At 31.6% G+C, this 19,506-nt stretch overlaps 1 protein-coding gene across 2 annotated transcripts in view; it reads left to right on the top strand.

The window, feature by feature from the left end:
- The window catches only part of vtd (RAD21 cohesin complex component verthandi), a 76,333-nt gene extending 57,986 nt beyond the window's left edge, over positions 1-18,347 (top strand). For both annotated transcript variants that reach the window (XM_075353950.1, XM_075353949.1), the window contains exons 11-14: positions 6,595-6,819; positions 7,082-7,213; positions 10,438-10,593; positions 17,317-18,347. In XM_075353950.1, coding sequence (XP_075210065.1) covers positions 6,595-6,819; positions 7,082-7,213; positions 10,438-10,593; positions 17,317-17,442 — 639 coding nt within the window. In that variant the 3' untranslated portion in view covers positions 17,443-18,347. The remainder of the gene's footprint in view (positions 1-6,594; positions 6,820-7,081; positions 7,214-10,437; positions 10,594-17,316) is intronic.
- The last annotated feature ends 1,159 nt before the right edge of the window (positions 18,348-19,506 follow it).

The following is a 19,506-nucleotide window of genomic DNA, read 5'->3' as shown; positions in this document are numbered from 1 at the left end:
CATTTATAGACCTAGAAAAGGCGACCTAGAATAGACGTAGATTGGAATAAAATGTTCAGCATTTTAAAAAAAATTAAGGTTCAAATACAGAGATAGAAGAACAATTGCTAACATTTACAGGAACCAAACAGCAACAGTAGTTATTGAAGAACATAAGAAAGGAAGTCTGACATGGATGTTCCCTATCCCCATTACATTTTAATCTTTACATAGAACTACCAGTTAATGATATTAAAGAACAATTTAGATCCGGAGTAACAGTACAAGGTGAAAAGATAAAGATGCTACTATTCGCTGATTTAGTAATTCTAGCTGAGTGTAAAAAGGATTTAGAAGGAACAATGAACGGCATGGATGAATTCCTACTCAAGAACTACTGCATGAAAATAAACAAAAACAAAACGAAAGTAATGAAATGTAGTAGAAATAACAAAGATGGACCACTGAATCTAAAAATAGGAAGAGAAAAGATTATGGATGTAGAATTGCTAAAGATGGACGAAGCAGGAGCGATATAAAATGGCGAATAGCACAGGCGAAATGAGCCTTCAGTCAGAAATATAATTTGTTTACATCAAAAATTGATTTAAATGTCAGGAAAACGTTTTTGAAATTATATGTTTGTAGGGTAGCTTTATATGGAAGTGAAACTTGGACGATTGGCATACCTGAGAAGAAAAGATTAGAAGCTTTTGAAATGCGGTGCTGTAGGAGAATGTTAAAAATCAGATGGGTGGATAAAGTGACAAATGAAGAAGTGGTGTTGTGGCAAATTGATGAAGAAAGAAGCATTTGGAAAAATATAGTTAAAAGAAGAAACAGACTTATAGGCCACATATTAAGGCATCCTGGAATAGTCACTTTAATATTGTAGGGACAGTTAGAAGGAAAACATTTTGCAGGCAGGCAACGTTTGGAAAATGTAAAACAAATTATTAAGGATGTAGGGGATATACCGAAATGAAACTACTAACACTACATAGGGAATCTTGGAGGGCTGCATCAAACCACTGAAGTGACTGACAAAAAAAAAACACAAAAGAATGAAATATGTGTATATGTATTATGTGTAACTTAGATATTGGAATTGCTAATATTTAGGTAAAAGTTTGCTATAATTTTCAAAATAATGTTTAGGAGAAAATAACGAGCCTTTTTTTATGAATCTGATTTTTATAATAATGCAAGTACACATTACTACCATTTGATTATTATGAAAGTATCATAACTGTATATTTTACACAGGATCATCAAAAAAGGTTGCAGCAATTTAAAAAAACTATATCTCTGACACTACTAAAGATCAAACGAGTATTTTTTCTTTTATATTTCACCAACTCAAAAAGTTTTATTACATAACTGAGAATGTTTCAATCTGAGCTCTGTTGGTCGCTTTGCAAACATCCAGCCAATAATAGACTTCTCCCAGGTTCGCTAGTGATCCATTGTCTTAAATGTTGTATATCGCTGATTTTTTCACTGTAGATAATGTTTTTAATATATCTCCATAGAAAAAAGTCTAGGGTGTCAAATCTGGGCTTCTCAGAGGCGAAAGCACAGATCCGGCCATACATTTCCAATGATTACAGAATCCTTTGTTGAATGCCTAGGCTAAAATGTGGGGACACACCATCTTGTTGAAACATTACATTCTTGTTCAATTTGGTTAACTTGTGGGAAAATGTACAGTTTGTAGCATGTCTTAAATAAACATTTCCTGTAATAGAAGGCTTATGAAAAAAGAATGGGCCAGTCACACGATCGGACATCAAACCGCACCACATGTTTATTTCTGAGGAATCTCAATAATTTCATCGGGTTGCTGAGATCCCCATATCCTGCAATTATGCCGATTAACACAACCACTGACATGGAAAGTTGCTTCATCCTCAAACTTAACACCTTTTAAAAATGTTTGTTCATCATCAATGTTATTAAGTATTTTACTTACGAATTCAACATGTGTAGGGAAATTCGTAGGTTTAAGGTAAGTAAAAAAACTTTGGTGAATTTTTTAAAGAAGTACTTGTTTGATTATCTCTAATGGTTTCTGAAATATGAATTTTTAAATTGCTGCAACCTTTTTTGATTATCCTGTATGTAAACAGATTTATAGTAAAATAGTTATTTCTTCTACCATCCATTTATCATGGTAGTATTTATGTCATAATATTTCTAAGAGCCTTGAAGGAATTCTGCTGGGATAGTTTCGCTTAGCAGAAGAGTTGGTATATTTAAATCTAACTGTATTTTTTTAATTTAAATACTGATGATTATGAAATAATTGGAATGTAATACATAGGATATTAAAATGTAATGATACCTTCAGATGTTTATAGCAGTCTGTTTGCTGAAAATTAAGTTTGCAGCCCAATTAAACGTACGAAAAGCTTTTAGAAAGATAAGGCGTTTGCAAAAAGGGCACGCTTGTTTGTGCATAATATTTGTTTCATTATTAAATTTTATACTGCCTACTATAACGTGGTTTTTAATAAGTGCAAAAAAAAGCTAAATAATTTAACCTATTACATTCAGATAAATTATACGAGGGCTATTCAGAAAGTAAGGAATGTTTCTACCTGACGCTGCCAGGCGCACGCGTATATATTGGTGTGCTCGTGCTCGTGCTCGAGTCAGTGTCCACCCGTGATAACGGGAACATCTCCGCACTGCCCGTTTTTTTTATATACAAATTTGAAATGTGTACTGCAATCGAAAATCCCGCCAGTTGTGAGATGCGGTCTGTGATGATGTGTTCTTGACGCGCAAACTTAACATAAATCAATTATAAATGTTCTAATCCAATCATTTAAAATAGCCTTATATTTCAAACTGCAAGCGCTTGTAAAATATTAATAGATTTTTAATAATTTACTTAAATGAGTTTACACCGGACACTTTTGTTAGTATGAAATATGCCCATTAATATTTTACCACACTGTCGCTCTTTTTAGCATAGATTGAATTAGTTTTACGTATCTTTCTTTAAATTTTTCATCCTGAAATTATAAATCAATGGCACTCTTAATTTTTTTTCCTCCATTATGATACAGTCTAGCTTTCTCATTTCCCTCTTGTATATGGCACAAATTCTTTGTAGGGTTAAGATCAGGAAGTTTTCGTGGCTAGGCTATAAAACCGGTATTATTGTGACTTGTGAGATTTTTTCTGCTTTTGAGAGCCAGTTCTTGCTGGAACAACCAATTTTTCTTTAAACAAAATGCAGAACTCTGTTTTTCAAAAAAAAAATTTCAGATGCTTCAGTATGTTTGGAAGGGCAGATGTTTCCTTTCCGCAATGAAATGTGTTCTCACATTTCAGAGAAATCACTTTTGACCATCTTTGAAAGTCTCATTTACATATTTTTTAGTCCGTAGCTGTCTTTTTTTTCATACTTTCTGTTAGGAGCTGCTTTTTCAACAGATGTCTTGCTTTCTGAGCTTGTTCAGTCAATCCTCGTTCAGTTGAATTAATTACAACACTGAAGCCAGCCATTTCCTTTTAATAATCACAAATTTGTTTTTCAGAATCAACTTTAGATAACTTATCCAGCAAGACATCTTTTTTAGCAATAAACTTTTTTTATCGCACTTTCGTTTTCTTCATGACGACAGAGCCAATCTCTTTTTAAGGCTGATACTTGAATTGACAGAGGTTAAACTCATTTCACATTGTGTGCCATGATTAGAAATTGAGTGATTAAAAATGATTATGGAGCATTCTAATTTTAGGCTGTTTTTGTTGATGTAAGATGCATCTAAAAAATTTATATTAAATGATCACACTTAAAAATAACAGTATATAGCAAAAACCAAACACACAGACTACAAAAATTAAATAAATCTAATACCTGTGCAGAAAGTTTCTTATGTAACTTCATAAATTTAATATAATTTGTTATCGTATAAAATTGATTTAATTTGGTGAGAATGATAAATGTTCATTGGATAAAATAAAAAAAAAGTGCAATATCTGTGGATCGTAAACTCAAATTAAGCTCCATTAACTATTACATATGCATTTCAGTAAAGTATACGTCGACTTATAAATATGATGCTTTTCTGCTTGAACCTTTTATGTACTTAGAATGGACCTTTTAGAATGAAAAGTCAGAAAGAGTCCACATCCTAAATAATTTTTTTGAGTTTAATATTACTGTCTGTAATATTCCAACATACAAAACAAGTAGATATGTATCTATCAAACAACAATGTATCAAAATTAACTTGCAAAATTTTTAAATCATTATGAGTGCAGAGACAAGGAAGTGCATTTTCAAAGACATATTTTTGTACATTACATAATATTATTATTATTTTACATCTGCAAGTGTGTATAAGTTAAGCCTTTTCAGTTTTAAATGACATTTTGCACATTTTTTATTTTAGTTGTTTAAGTACCTGTACCAATAAATTATACATTAAATTATATGTTTAAAAAAAATTAATTTATACATTTGGAAAAGAAGTTAATAATTAAAGTTTCCTTGCCTCAAAAAATGTCTTAATGTTACGTATGTCCTACAAATAGTAAGCATTAAGGCATTGTACTGCAGATCAAGTGTTGCTTTGCTAATGAAAGTTACTCATGTTTGTTTGATTGACTAAAGAATGTTAAAGTAACAGTAAAAATGAATTATATATTGCATGTACATTATACGGGGTTATCATAAAAGAATGGTGCGATTTTGAACATGATTTAAATTAAAAGAGAATTACTTACAGTTTATGTTTTTTATTTTTCAAATTTGTCGTCTCAAACATTTTTTTACATAATTAATAAATTTCAATATGTGCGCCCTTAGTCGCTCAACAAATGTTCAAACGATACTCAACTTCTCTCCAAACATTAGTTAACATTTCTTCGTTAATGGTTGTCATTGCTTCATTAATCCTGTTTTTTAACCGGTTTAGGTCGCGAATTTTTTTGTGTAAAAACAACACTTTTGATGTACCCTTACAAGAAAAAATCGCAAGGTGTCAGGTCTGAATTCCTTGGAGGCCAAAGTATGGGTCCATGACCAACGCATTAAAGTGCAGGGAGCACCATCTTGTTGGAAATGAAGTTGATGAATGTTTTCGCGTTCATCCGGCTGAGGAAAGCAATAATCGGTTAACATGTCAAGATACGCAACTCCATTAATTGTTTTTTCAGCAAAGAAGAAAGGCCCTATTATAAGTTTTTTCATCACAGCACACCAAACATTAACTTTAGGTGAATCGTGTTGTTTCTCAATAATTGCGTGTGGGTTTTGAGAGCCCCATATTCGTGAATTGTGTCTGTTAACACATCCATTCACATAGAATGTAGCTTCATCCGTAAAAATTATATCTTCTAAAAATTATTAGTTTTCAGTTATTCTGTCCGACATTTCAACAGCGAAATTGTAACGTTTTACACCATCATCGGGTTTCAATTCCTGCAATATCTGAATTTTATAAGCGTGTAATTTCAGTTTTTTATGTAAAATTTTGTGAACTGTATTTTGGAATACCTAATTCGACGGGGGATGGACTTCCCAGGACTTCTAATTGCTGATTGTCTAATTAGTTCAACCGTTTAGTCTGGTACACTTGGTCTGCCGGTTGATTTCTGTTTCTTAACCGATCCGGTTTCTTCAAATCGTTTGAACCGTGTTATGTTATTTTTGTGTGGTGGATCTCCTCCAAATTCACGTCGAAACGCACGTTGAACTAAAATTACAGATTTTAATTCGGCCATCAATAAAACACACTTTGCTTTGTCTTATCCAAGAACATAGTAACTCACTAAACTAACCGCAACAACAACACAAGAACTGACGTTGCGGTTACAACTGCTGATAAACAAACTTTTGGGTTGGAGGCTTTCAGGGATACCAATATAACATCTAGAAATTTCCCTACAATCTTCCTATGAATTACTGAAATCGCACCATTCTTTTATGATAACCCTGTATACTTTTCCCGTGACACATCTTTCATAACAAGTTTTGTGGCTGCTGCCACCCTAAACAATTCATACCAACCCAGAAGTGTAATTCTTTTTGCCCTACCCTTTCAGTTCTTGCTCTTCATTTCCTGGAATAAAAAATTCACTATAATGACCAATTTACGTTAAAAAATATTTGTTATAGCTTTTTACCATCTGTTAATAGTGATGCATAATCAGAAATTACGGTTTATATATCTGAAACTAATATTCTTATGGGCTTTTGCTAAGACTGGCAAAAAGCATTGAATTTAAATTATTTGAACCGTTTAATCTCTTGTACAGTACATTAAAAAAGTATATGGAAAAAATAGTAGCAAAATGTTATACACTGTTTGTTTTAATTGCATTGCTTTCCCTATTATGGAATACCTTTATAAATCTTTCTTAATGTCTAAGAAATGCAGCTGTTAAAGAGGTATTCATGTGGAACAAATTGTTTCAGTGTTTTAAGCTGTATTAGTTTTATTAATTACCTATATATTAGTTCTGATTTTTATTTACTTATAGTTAGTATTCTCTTAAATATGTTCTGGATATAGATGATGTTTAAATAGAAAATTAACTTTTTTTTTCTATTTATAAAGAAATATTTTAATACAAATTATCATTTTGTGTTTCTAGGTCAGCTCTTTACTAGAACAACCAGCGACACCAATGATTCCTCATACAGAACCTTCTCCAGTAATGCAAGCTGCTCCTCCTACTCCAGCTCCTGCTCCTACTCCAATGCCACCAACACCAGCACCGGCACCGGCACTGACACCAGCTCCAGTTGCGGTGGCATCGCCTGAGCCACAACCACCTCCACTACAACAACCGTATTTGGAGAACATGGGTTATGATCAGGTATCGGATTATTTGTAGTATGTTTTTATTAGGAATTTAGCCATTTATGGAGTATTAATTAAACATCTTAGAACGTTTAATTTGTCAGATCAATAAAAATTCTAAACTATGTTAATAATACTACGTTTTATGTAAAGCCAATAAAATTTGCTTTAAAAAATTTGCAACGATCAAATAAAAATGTTCAAACCGTTTAAGTTTAATGTTTTTTTTATTTTTTAATTAAATCATGATGACCAGTGATATTGTTTGCGTGTTACAGGAAAATACATTGATGGCAAACATGGGTTATGATGAGCAGCATCCTCCAGCAATGACTCCAGGAGCAATTTCTGAAAAAGGGCAAGCAACACCGTGGAATGAAGACTATGAATTGCCTGTCTCTGTCGGTCCAGTATGTATTAATTTCTTCAACGTAGATTTTAATTTGTGATATTAGTTATTTAAGTAAAAAGATAAATCTGAAGTAAAAAATTATAACTCAATGAATTCTTGTCAAAAAAAAAGAAAAAGGAATTAGTTTGATAATTTTTAATAATAATTATTTTTTAAGAATGATAATCTTTTTTGTGATCATCGGTTATCCTAATTGTGGAAGTGTGATTTCTTTAATTTACGTGATATGTAATTGGTGAAACAGGAATCTTAGCTTGAGTATCATCTATTGCATAGAAAAAAGGTATGATGTTTATTTTGTGGGTGTTGATTTCAAAAATTATTCATAATTACACACTCACATATTTATTAGAAATTAATATTTTATTTATTATGTTTTGTTTATTATATTTCACTTTTTTTTGTCTTCAGTCATTTGACTGGTTTGATGCAGCTCTCCAAGATTCCCTATCTAGTGCTAGTCGTTTCATTTCAGTATACCCTCTACATCCTACATCCCTAACAAATAGTTTTACATATTCCAAACGTGGCCTACACAATTTTTTCCTTCTACCTGTCCTTCCAATATCAAAGCGACTATTCCAGGATCCCTTAGTATGTGGCCTATAAGTCTGTCTCTTCTTTTAACTATATTTTTCCAAATGCTTCTTTCTTCATCTTTTTGCCACAATACCTCTTCATTTGTCACTTTATCCACCCATCTGATTTTTAACATTCTCCTATAGCACCGCATTTCAAAAGCTTCTAATCTTTTCTTCTCAGATACTCCAATCGTCCAAGTTTCACTTCCATATAAAGCGACACTCCAAACATACACTTTCAAAAACCTTTTCCTGACATTTAAATTAATTTTGATGTAAACAAATTATATTTCTTACTGAAGGCACGTTTAGCTTGTGCTATTCGGCATTTTATATCGCTCCTGCTTCGTCCATCTTTAGTAATTCTACTTCCCAAATAACAAAATTCTTCTACCTCCGTAATCTTTTCTCCTCCTATAACATCATAACTATAACACTTTTATGACTATAACACTTTTTTTGAAGTCTGACGGAAATTCCTCTGTTTCATAAATATTACACACCAGTTTGTATAATCTATCAATCGCTTCCTCACCTGCACTGCGCAGTAATTCTACAGGTATTCCGTCTATTCCAGGAGCCTTTCTGCCATTTAAATCTTTTAATGCTCTCTTAAATTCAGATCTCAGTATTGTTTCTCCCATTTCATCCTCCTCAACTTCCTCTTCTTCCTCTATAACACCATTTTCTAATTCATTTCCTCCGTATAACTCTTCAATATATTCCACCCCATCTATCAACTTTACCTTTCGTATTATATATTGGTGTACCATCTTTGTTTAACACATTATTAGATTTTAATATATGTACCCCAAAATTTTCCTTAACTTTCCTGTATGCTCCGTCTATTTTACCAATGTTCATTTCTCTTTCCACTTCTGAACACTTTTCTTTAATCCACTCTTCTTTCACCAGTTTGCACTTCCTGTGTATAGCATTTCTTAATTGCCGATAGTTCCTTTTACTTTCTTTATCACTAGCATTCTTATATTTTCTACGTTCATCCATCAGCTGCAATATATCGTCTGAAACCCAAGGTTTTCTACCAGTTCTCTTTATTCCGCCTAAGTTTGCTTCTGCTGATTTAAGAATTTCCTTTCTAACATTCTCCCATTCTCTTCTACATTTTCTACCTTATCTTTTTTACTCAGACCTCTTGCGATGTGTCCTCCTCAAAAATCTTCTTTACCTCCTCTTCCTCAAGCTTCTCTAAATTCCACCGATTCATCTGACACCTTTTCTTCAGGTTTTTAAATCCCAATCTACATTTCATTATCACCAAATTATGGTCGCTATCAATGTCTGCTCCAGGGTAAGTTTTGCCGTCAGCGAGTTGATTTCTAAATCTTTGCTTAACCATGATATAATCATCGCCTGGCTTTTTCCAAGTGTATATTCTTCTATTATGATTTTTAAATTGGGTGTTGGCAATTACTAAATTATACCTCGTGCAAAACTCTATAAATCGGTCCCCTCTTTCATTCCTTTTGCCCAGCCCGTATTCACCCACTATATTTCCTTCCTTGCCTTTTCCAATGCTTGCATTCCAATCTCCAACTATTATTAAATTTTCATCTTCTTTTACGTGTTTAATTGTTTCACTATTTCACATGATAAAAATAATTTGTGTAAGGAACACCTTTTAAAGCATAGATGTTATATTGGTCTATAGTAATTTTATTAAATTCTGAATTTATTCTTAAATTTTTTTTGTTTTTCTTGTTACATTCTCATTAACACATTTATTGTGATCATTATAAATGACAAATACAAAGATCTAAATGAGTCTGCTCTTTCAGTTTAAATATTTTTAAAAATCTTACCCTACTAAAGGGCATATGTGTGCGCGCCCGCGCTTATCCCCCTTAACTGAGAACATCCTTACATGATCGAACATACAGCTTGTCAAAAAATCATATGATTTATTATTTGTTTTAAATGTTTATAATAATAAGAAGAAGAAGCAACACCAACAAATAGAACATAAAGAAAGAACATGCTTACATAACAGAACGTACTGCCCATCTAAAAATCGTAATTATAAAATAAATTAATAAATTTTAAACTGTAATTAATTCATTCAGTATCATAACAGATCTTAAAACACAACTATTTTTGATAAAAATAAATAGATACTGAAAATACTTTGATTATCCATTGATATTTTGTTGGAAAATAGTTTCGTATTATGATAATTTGCGAGTTTGAAAATTCAAGCAGATATTTTGTTTTGAAGTTATTTTCGTTTTAGAAAGTGCAATAATGGTAACCCATCCTAAAACTTATTTCCTAATGAGGAAGAATGCTTAACTGAACAATGGCAAACCCTTTTTTCGTTTTTTCTTGATAAATTTTCATCATTTAAAAAAAAAAATTTATACAAGAAGTAATCAATTTTGGACACCTAATAATAGCATTCCAAGACACTACCCACCAGGCAACCCACCGGGACAGCCTAGCTGCAGAGGCATGCCATACATAGGCACACCATACAGCTAATACATCGACTAAAACAGTTTTTATTGGGAAAGCATTTTAGAATGCATACCAAAGAATAAAGGAGTAACATTTTCATTTTAGTCTTAGTAATTTTATAACAGTTTTATACAAGGTTTTTATAAATTATTTTGGTGATATCTAGGCTGAAGAACAAGCTACTGATGAAACATATGAGCAGTTTGAAGAGAGAGTGCTAAACAAAAGAGCTGCACATTTCTACCATTTAGTTAAGACCAAGATGCAACACACTGATAAACTTTATCTTTCTGACTTAACGCACCGTAATAACAGAAAGCAGGTATGATTACTGTAATATTTAATTATTATATTTTACCTCATTAATTGCCATTTCTGCCACAAGAATTACTTTTGATATATGTTACGAAAGTGTTGATGTTCTAGGAAGTACCCACTCTTTTTGAATGATTCCCTTCAAATTGAAAAAAGCATATAATCATGTACTTCACTTTTGATTTTGATGTGCAAACTTTTATTTTTATTTTTATGATCCCTGTGAACACTTTGCAAACTTCAATGTTTTATCTCTGGATTATACTACAACTATCAGCAAGTTTGCTTGTACTAAAGCTAAACTTTAATAGAAGTAAAGACAAATTCAAAAGAAATTATTTAGAAAATAGGAAAGAGCTAACAATTGATCTGAAGAATTTTAAAAAAGACAAAAGAAAATGTTTGAATCTAAAATTAAACGTATTTCAGTATTATGAGGTAAATTACTGTATCAAATTCAGGACTAAATCATACATACAAAATTTGGATCATCACCCCTTGGTGTACTCTATGATAAAAGAGAGTATTTTCCGTTTCAGACCTGTTTGGGTAAAAGAATAAAAAACAAAGCATTTTTGTTCAATAAAACAAAAAGTAAGATATTTTATATTCATTGGTACAACTTCCAGAACAGTTGGTGTGGAAAAATGTAGAACAGATAATAGTCTACCTCCAAATAATCTATTAAAATTGATATTTTGTGCAGCTTATAGGTGCAAAAATGCTACTGGTCTGTGCTGTACTTAACTTGCTTGATATGCAGTGGACACCATTGTTTGTCCATTGCAGTTATAGAAGTAAAAAATGTCAGTTTAAAATATTTTTAAACATTGATACCATATCAATTTAATATATTTAAAATTGTGATGCCATAAATTAATTTTAGTTTGTAATTGAGCAATAAGTAATATAATACTTTGTACAATAACAAGATGATTCTATTATAAAATATTGAGGTAAGGTTTGTCTTACATCAATATTCTTTACTAGGTGGTTTATGTTAATAGAATTTAAAATATAATTTAACAGTACAGAGGAATAATATGAATCTTAAAACGATTAATTTCAATAAAATACTATTTCATTTATAGATTTGCAATTTACATATGAGGTTGTAAATAAAGTAATGGGACTGGTTCAGAAAACCTTTTTATTTACAATCCAATTATACATGGACTCTGTCACCTTCGAATTAGTTCCCTGGGAAAGCCACACTTCAAATGGTTTTCCCACTCTTCATAATAGTGTTGGAACTCAGAAACCAGAATATCCTTCAGTTGGTCAGTTACATTTTTTTTTTATGTCTTCTACTACTCCAAAATGGTGTCCTTTGAGGTGTTTTTTTTTTTTAAGTCTGAAACAGGAAAAGTCAGGAATGTTTTTCTTTGCCAAAAAACTCATTAATTGAGAGTGCCATGTGATAAGGAGCATAGTCATGATGCAGCATCCAGTTATCTTTGATGGCTGGTCTCATTTAAGCAACTCTTTTCCACAGTCTTTCAGGAATTTCTCAATAAAGATATTGATTTACAGTCTGTCCTGCGGGCAAAAACTCCTTATGAACAATGCCATTACTATCGAAGAAACAAATTAGCATCATTTTGATTTGTCCATTTTTACTTTTTTGGGACGTGGTGAGTTTGAAGTGTGCCATTCCTTGCTGTGGCGTTTTGTTTGTGTGTCGTATTCAAATATCCAAGATTTATCATCAGTGATAACATTTTTTAATAAATCAGGACCGGTTTCAATTCACCCTAGAAGATCGCAGCACACTCCACCCTGTTGTTTTTATGTTCAATAGTGAGGTTTTTTGGGACCAATTTTGCACACTTTTTTTGTGTCCAATTCTTTGTCAAAATTTTATGGGCTGTGGTACGGTTCAAATTCAATTGTTCTGAAGTCATTCTGGCAGTTAATTGCTGGCCGTACCATATCGAGTCTCTGATTCGCTCAACATTGTCGTCGCTCTTTGATGTTAACAGTGTTCCAGAGCGTGGATCATCCACAACTGATTTCCGGCCTTTTTAAATGATTTAAACCACCTAAAAACTTGGACTCATGATAGAGTGTCATCTTCATTCGCTCTCTTCAATTTTAAAAAAATTTCAGTAGTATTCTCACAGAGTTTAACACAAAACTTGACTGCACAACATTGCTCATAATTCATAATTAGTATTACTCATTTTTGTAACAGCAAAAACTCGTTTCACAGAAACTTTGTTTACATCTCACGTGGCAACAATAGACTAAAAATATTAATTCCTAATGTATATCAGCTATTCATATACCTATATGTTATTAATAACTTCACAGTGTTGCTATTTTAACTGTCAAAAAACTAGTTTCATTACTTTATTTATAGACCTCTTATATCAATTATCATACAGTAATGTGATAACGTTTTCAGAAATTAATTTCTAGAGGAAATAAAAACAGTCATTAAAATGATCATAAAATTTAATTTTGCTAACTGTTTTGAAAATTCTCTATGACTGCTGTTTAGTCCACACTTCACTTTTTTAGCTAAACTTTTTTTTTTTCATTGAAGAAACTCTTGAGCCTTCATAATGTACAACCGTTTTAAATAATGTTTAGTCATTTACTGTCAGTAGTTAATTGTGTGCATATTTGTTTGTTGTTGGTTTCTGTAATTTATTGTTTTGTTTTTTTTTTTTTTAAAGAACCAGTAATCGTGTTTATTTTGTTTTTTTAAGGACGCCTGCTACCTTGATCTCAGTAATGTTATTTTTTCTAACTTCAAGACCCGTTATCTCAGAACACATTAGGAATTCAGCAGAGAAATTTGCACAGTTGTTTTAAGGTCTTTCTTTTAGCTACTGAGTTTTTCATACTTATACTACAAAAATTTGTTCACTTAGAATTTTTAATCAATTTTCCTATTTTTTTATATGAAAAGTTGTGTTATCTTAGAAAATATAAATCATCATGTCTTAAAAAACTATGTAGTTGTGTCTTGCATACGCAAACAGTGTAAAAATTTCATTTTCCTACTTTAAGCAGTTCATGAGAACGGGTCTTTTATTAAAAAATAAACATGCAATTTTCAGATTAAAAACATCATTTATGCGATTCAATGCATCCCAGCACCATAATCTGCATTGTCTGGGTTTTCTTTCTTCTCCTCAACTTATATTCTGGTCAAGTACTTTTTCTGTTTTTCATAGTTTAATATGTTAATAAACTATTTTTGTTTCCTTATCAGCACTTTTTATTCGGTGATAGTCCATCATGTTCCACGGACAAAGTCCTTGTGAAGGGTTTTCATCTCTCAAGATTTTGTGAAAATAAATAGCCGATATTTGCACGCTTCATGTCTTTTATACTATGTGTATTTCTTCTTACAGCAGTACCACAGTAGCCCTGAATTTCAGTGATAAGTTTATCTGTCAGTTGACACTTTGTGAAATTTTTTTACCATCTTCTAACAAAACATTCTTCAAGTCTCTGCGGAGATTTCGCAATTGTGAGCCCATGTGCTTCTGAATATGACCAAAATTGACTAAATTTTCTTGTATAAACACTAAATTTCCCTTTCATAATAACTAGGCAATGCCAACAAAAAACAAATCTGTAAAAAAATTCAAACTTCAGATTTTTCAGCGAGTAGTATTTAACAAAAAACCCAATTTTGCCACTAAATATTATATTTTTGCTTATTTTATTGTTTTGTATGCATAAAATAACTTTTGAAATAAGCAAAAATGCAAAAAAGTGATTTAAAAAAAATACTAGGTACCAGGTGCCCTTACAGAGATTAATGATTTTTTTATATTCAACAAGTTAATATTTTACTAAGATGAATTTAATGAATATAAAATATTGAAAAGTTTTGTCCAATGTTGATTATTATTTGAATACATTAGACGTATCCAGAAAGTAAGCTCTGTTTTGAAACGTTGCAGCTCTACAATCACAATCCTATGCATGCTTGCCGAGTAATCTGATATGTTAGGAAATGATTGATGTCATTCTTATTCAGTTATCTAGTTTGTACGGTTTTTAGTGTATGTTAAAATAGGTTTTTAAAAATTGAGATACCCATTGTGTGTGAAATTCAGTCTTGATTAGTTTCTTGAATTGAAGGAACGTTAAACCGGTTGAAATTCACCATCAGATTTGCAGTGTTTATGGAAGAAATGCAATGAATGCTTGCATTGTACAAAGATGGATGCAATAATGTTATCAATAATTAATGGAACCAGCAACAATCTTGCCACAAAGCATGAAATTGATGACAAGATTAAAGAGAATGGTTTATTCACCATCACATCTCTTTCCGTGTGCTTTTCAAAATTTCACGATCACTTCTACACAAAATTGTGTGGGAGAAATTGAATTATTGGAAACTGCATGCTGGATATCTAAAATGCTTACAAAAAATCAAACTATTGGGTACCACATTGGAATTTTTTACTTTTTACAGAGAATAAGGCAATGACGTATTGAATTGTGTAGTCGCTGGGGATTCTATGTAATACGGGTATGTATTTACATGTGTGAATATACCCTCATTCACATGGGTGCTGTACATAACACCTGAAACTTAATGACAATCTACGGAATGAATACTCATTTTGTCAACTTAGAAAGACAAAATGCAAACCGGTATTTTTCTCTTTGGAAGAAAGAGAAAAATTTCTTGTCAATTTTTTATCAGAAAAATTTTTTATCAATTTCTTGTCTCTAGGCTGCACAATCGATGATAATGTCTATTGCAAAATGGTGAAAAATTGTGCCATGAGATCTAAAAGAAAGATGTACCTTATTTACCCAGGGTATTGTGTTGATTCACAACACTTGCCCACATGCTACCACCGCAATATCAATCATCCCTCGTTAAGGCTGGATCTTGCGCCAAGTGACTATTGCCTGTTCCTGTGTCTAAAACTGGCTGCCCAACTACAATTCTATGAAGACATGGAGGTCAACAATACAGTAACATGCTAATTAATTGGAAGAAGGAAATTTTTGTTTATTTCTACGTTGTGGCTATACTGTTTGACCACACACTTTAAGTTGTCTGCGAAATATGAGGTTATTGTTCTTTGGTTATTTAGCAATTTTCGTGTTATAAATAGTTTTTGGTGAAAATACTTTTCACCTCAAAGGAAAGTCAAATGTGGCTGTAAAAGAAAAACTACTCAAACACATGGTTAATTATTAGTGAGAAAAAATAAACTTGATTCAAAATTATCTGCTGTAGACTTAAATGGAAAATTAGCAACCACTGGGACAGATTTACATGTGACAGCTGTTACACACCGGCTTGCAGCTGGTCAGAAAGCTCTCGCCGGCCAGGAAAAAGTTGCTTTTAAATGCTAGCTATATGTAAAAAAAAAGGTTGTTGTGGGCCGAAGCACATGCTATCTGGACTAAATAAGACTGGGAAAATGTTACATTTACATGTGTCACATTTTTATGTTAGGGGCAAAGGATTCCCATATGTTAGAAAAGCGTCAGGTAAAGTTACATCATCACCCATATCTGATGTCGTATTTGTTGTTGGATAACCCTCCAAAAAATGTTTGGGGGTTGTTTCACATTTGAAGGCCCTTGTTCATTACTTACAGTAGATGTGTTGAAAAGTGATGGATATATCAAAATTCTGAAGGAAAGGGTTGTAAACAACTTCAAAACAAATTCTCACAAGGCAATGGAGTGTTTGAACAAGATTTGGCACATGTCATACTGTGTAAAAAGTAGGGAAAATTTTTGAAGAATGAAATAAAGTGCTCCCAAAGCCAGTCAACTCTCCAGACTTAAACCAGATTGAAAATTTTGGAGCAATATTCAAAAAACCAATTTTACTATAAAACTTGACTTGATTAAAGCAATAATATCGGTATGGCTTTATGATGTCGAGATAAACACAATGTATAGCATACTTGTTGAATCTATGCCAAACATGTATATGTTAAAGAATGAAGGAGGACATATTTATTAATAGATATACGTAAATTGTACAGGTATGATTTTTCTTTCTAAATAAAGTTACTTTTTTATTAAATAACATTTGTGCTCAGATTAATTTGCACAACACTGCAGTTAATACGTTTCGCACATGCAGCATTGTTCTGTGACAGAGATACAACTTCTGGTCTCAGCAATCGTGGAAATTCCTTAGAAAAATAGAGTAAGATTATTTCAAAGAGTAATTTTATATGAATGTGTTCTTGGCCTTTTTAATAGTCCATCAGAACTTACCTTCTGGATAACCTCTTGTAGATTACCTACCAGATTGGTCTAGTGGTGAACGCATCTTCGCAAATAAGCTGATTTTGAAGTGGAGAGTTCCAACACTCAAATCCTAATAAAGTCGCTTACTTTTATACGAATTTGAATACTACATCATGGGTAACAGTGCTCTTTGGTGGTTGGGTTTCAATTAACCACACATCTCAGAAGTGGTCAACCTGAGACTGTACATGACTAAACTTCACTTACACTCATATATATCATCCTCATTCATCCTCCGAAGTAATACTGGCGGTGATTCCTGGAGGTTAAACAGGATAAAACCTCTTTTAGGTAAAAACAACTACATTTAAGGCATACTTCATCTTTCCACTTCAGACAGTTCAAAATTGTTACTGTTTTGGTATATGTTTGTTTTGTTGTATCAGTTTGTACATTTCACTGTTGCATTCTTTAAAAAAAAAATTAATGTATGTTTTATAAAATTATATATTATTGTTTTTATTTTTTCTAGGTCGCTCAGAAATTCTACTCTATGCTTGTCTTGAAGAAATTTCAAGTGTTAGATATGAAACAAGACTCATCATACGATGAAATATTACTTTTGAAGGGTCCAACATTTGAAAACCCGACTCTTTAAAAATGTTAAAAGAAAGGTTGCTTTTCTGTTTTAAACATTAGTGTAAGTGAGAAACCCGTTTTTACTGTTGCAGACAGTTTATTTATTATAATATCTAAGCAACCATCCCATTGTATTGTAAATTGTATACAGTCAGTCAACATTTTTTTTTTTTTTTTTAATGCCTCTGGCAAGGAAAATGATTTATTTTGTAAAAAGTATTTTAATGTAAGTATCTTTAAAACTAGAACTTAAAATGGACAATAATATTTTCATGTACATAAGATTACTTAATATAATATTTTATCGGTAATATAATATCTTCACAGATTTATATAGTGTTAAATGCTATTTATATTAACTGTCTCACTACGATCTAGGTCATTCATGCAGCATTGTTTTAAATGTGCTTTTTTACAAAAAAAGAAAAAGAAAAAAATAAGCAGCTGCACTCACCAAGTGCTCTTTCCTTAGATTTATTAATATTGAAATTAATAAATAAATCAAACAAATGGGGGGGAAATATTTCTTTTCAGCTGCAATGTTTCTAGAACTGGAGAACTGATTTAATGTATTATTATTCTTATATTAATTTACATTAAATTGTACAATTTTTTATTATTTTTATTCATTTGTAATGTATGGAAAGTAACATTTGTCTTAAATACTATCAGTAATTATAGTCTGACTAATAAAAGAAACACACCTCGGTTTGAACTGTTATAATTAGAGTTAAAAAAAAATAGTAGTGCATATCTAGTTAAACCTGTAGTTTTATACTAGTTTACTAAGAAATCATTTTCTATTAAGCAAAATAAAAGTGTCATTTCATATTTTTAAATTCTGCATTTTTAAAAAATATTAATGATCTACATTTTCTCTTAAAATAGGCGTTTAAAATAATGTAAAACAGAAAATGTTTTTTTAATTTTACACACACACACATATATATATATATATATATATATATATATATATATTATGTTTTCCCTTTCATTAAATATTATGATCAATATGTGTAAAACAGTATTGTATCAGCTCAAACCCAGCTGTTTTTCATTATTTGTGTTATAATGTATAAATTAATAGTCCATTGTTATAAAAATATATGTGTCATCTTATTGCGTTAAAAAGGTGAACTGAAAATGAAATATATTGTTTTTTTTTTTTTATTATTAATTTAAGATTATTTTACTAAAATTTGTCATGAGATGAGTTTGTGCAAGTTAATATACTAAATAGCACAACCTAAAAGATAGCAGTCAAGAGTTGTGTTAGAGAAAAGACTTGATACTCCTTCCTAGAAAGAAAATTAGTAAGGGCTTGTTTTTTTTTTAAAGCAAAACAGAATGTATTTTTTTAATTTGATATACGAGGTGTGTTCAAAAAGTAACGAGAATTTTGTTTTTTGGAAAGAATTCTATTTATTTGTCCACGTTAATGTTATCCCCTTCAAAATAGTCCCAATTAGATATTATACACTTATGCCAGCGCATTTCCATCTCCGCAACACTTCTGGAACTCGATCTTTGTAATAGTGTTTAGCTCTTTCAGCTATTCGCTTTTAATCTCATATATGCTTATAAAACAACGGCCCTTTAAGGTTCTCTTTATTTTTGGCCTTGTCTGGCAAATATGGCAGCTGGGGTATCTTTACAGTGTTATTTTTGGCTAAAAATTGACGAACAAGCAATGAAATGTGAGAAAGCACATTATCATGGTGCAAAAGCCATGAATTGTTTCACCATAAGTTCAGGCAGTTTTTTTTTCGGATTGCTTCAAGCAAATGGTATTGAACTTGTAGGTAATACTCTTTATCGTTGACTGTGTGGGAAGAACTCATGATGATGCACTATGCCGTTAAAATCTAAGAACATGGTGAGCATAACCTTCACAGTCGACTGTACTTGTCAAGCTTTTTTCGGTCTTAGTGATCCAGAATGCCTTCACTGGGACAATTAAGCATTAGTTTCAACATCATATCTGTAAACCCATATTTCATCACCTGTTATGACATGTTTCAGTAGTTCTGCATCGTTGTTAACTTCATTTAGCGACCCCTGAGCAACTTTCATTCCGCCGCTG

The sequence above is a fragment of the Lycorma delicatula genome, chromosome 1, assembly GCF_047948215.1.
Source record: "Lycorma delicatula isolate Av1 chromosome 1, ASM4794821v1, whole genome shotgun sequence".
In the NCBI taxonomy this organism is placed as follows: Eukaryota; Metazoa; Arthropoda; class Insecta; order Hemiptera; family Fulgoridae; genus Lycorma; species Lycorma delicatula.
This window is presented reverse-complemented; position numbering and strand designations above follow the sequence as displayed.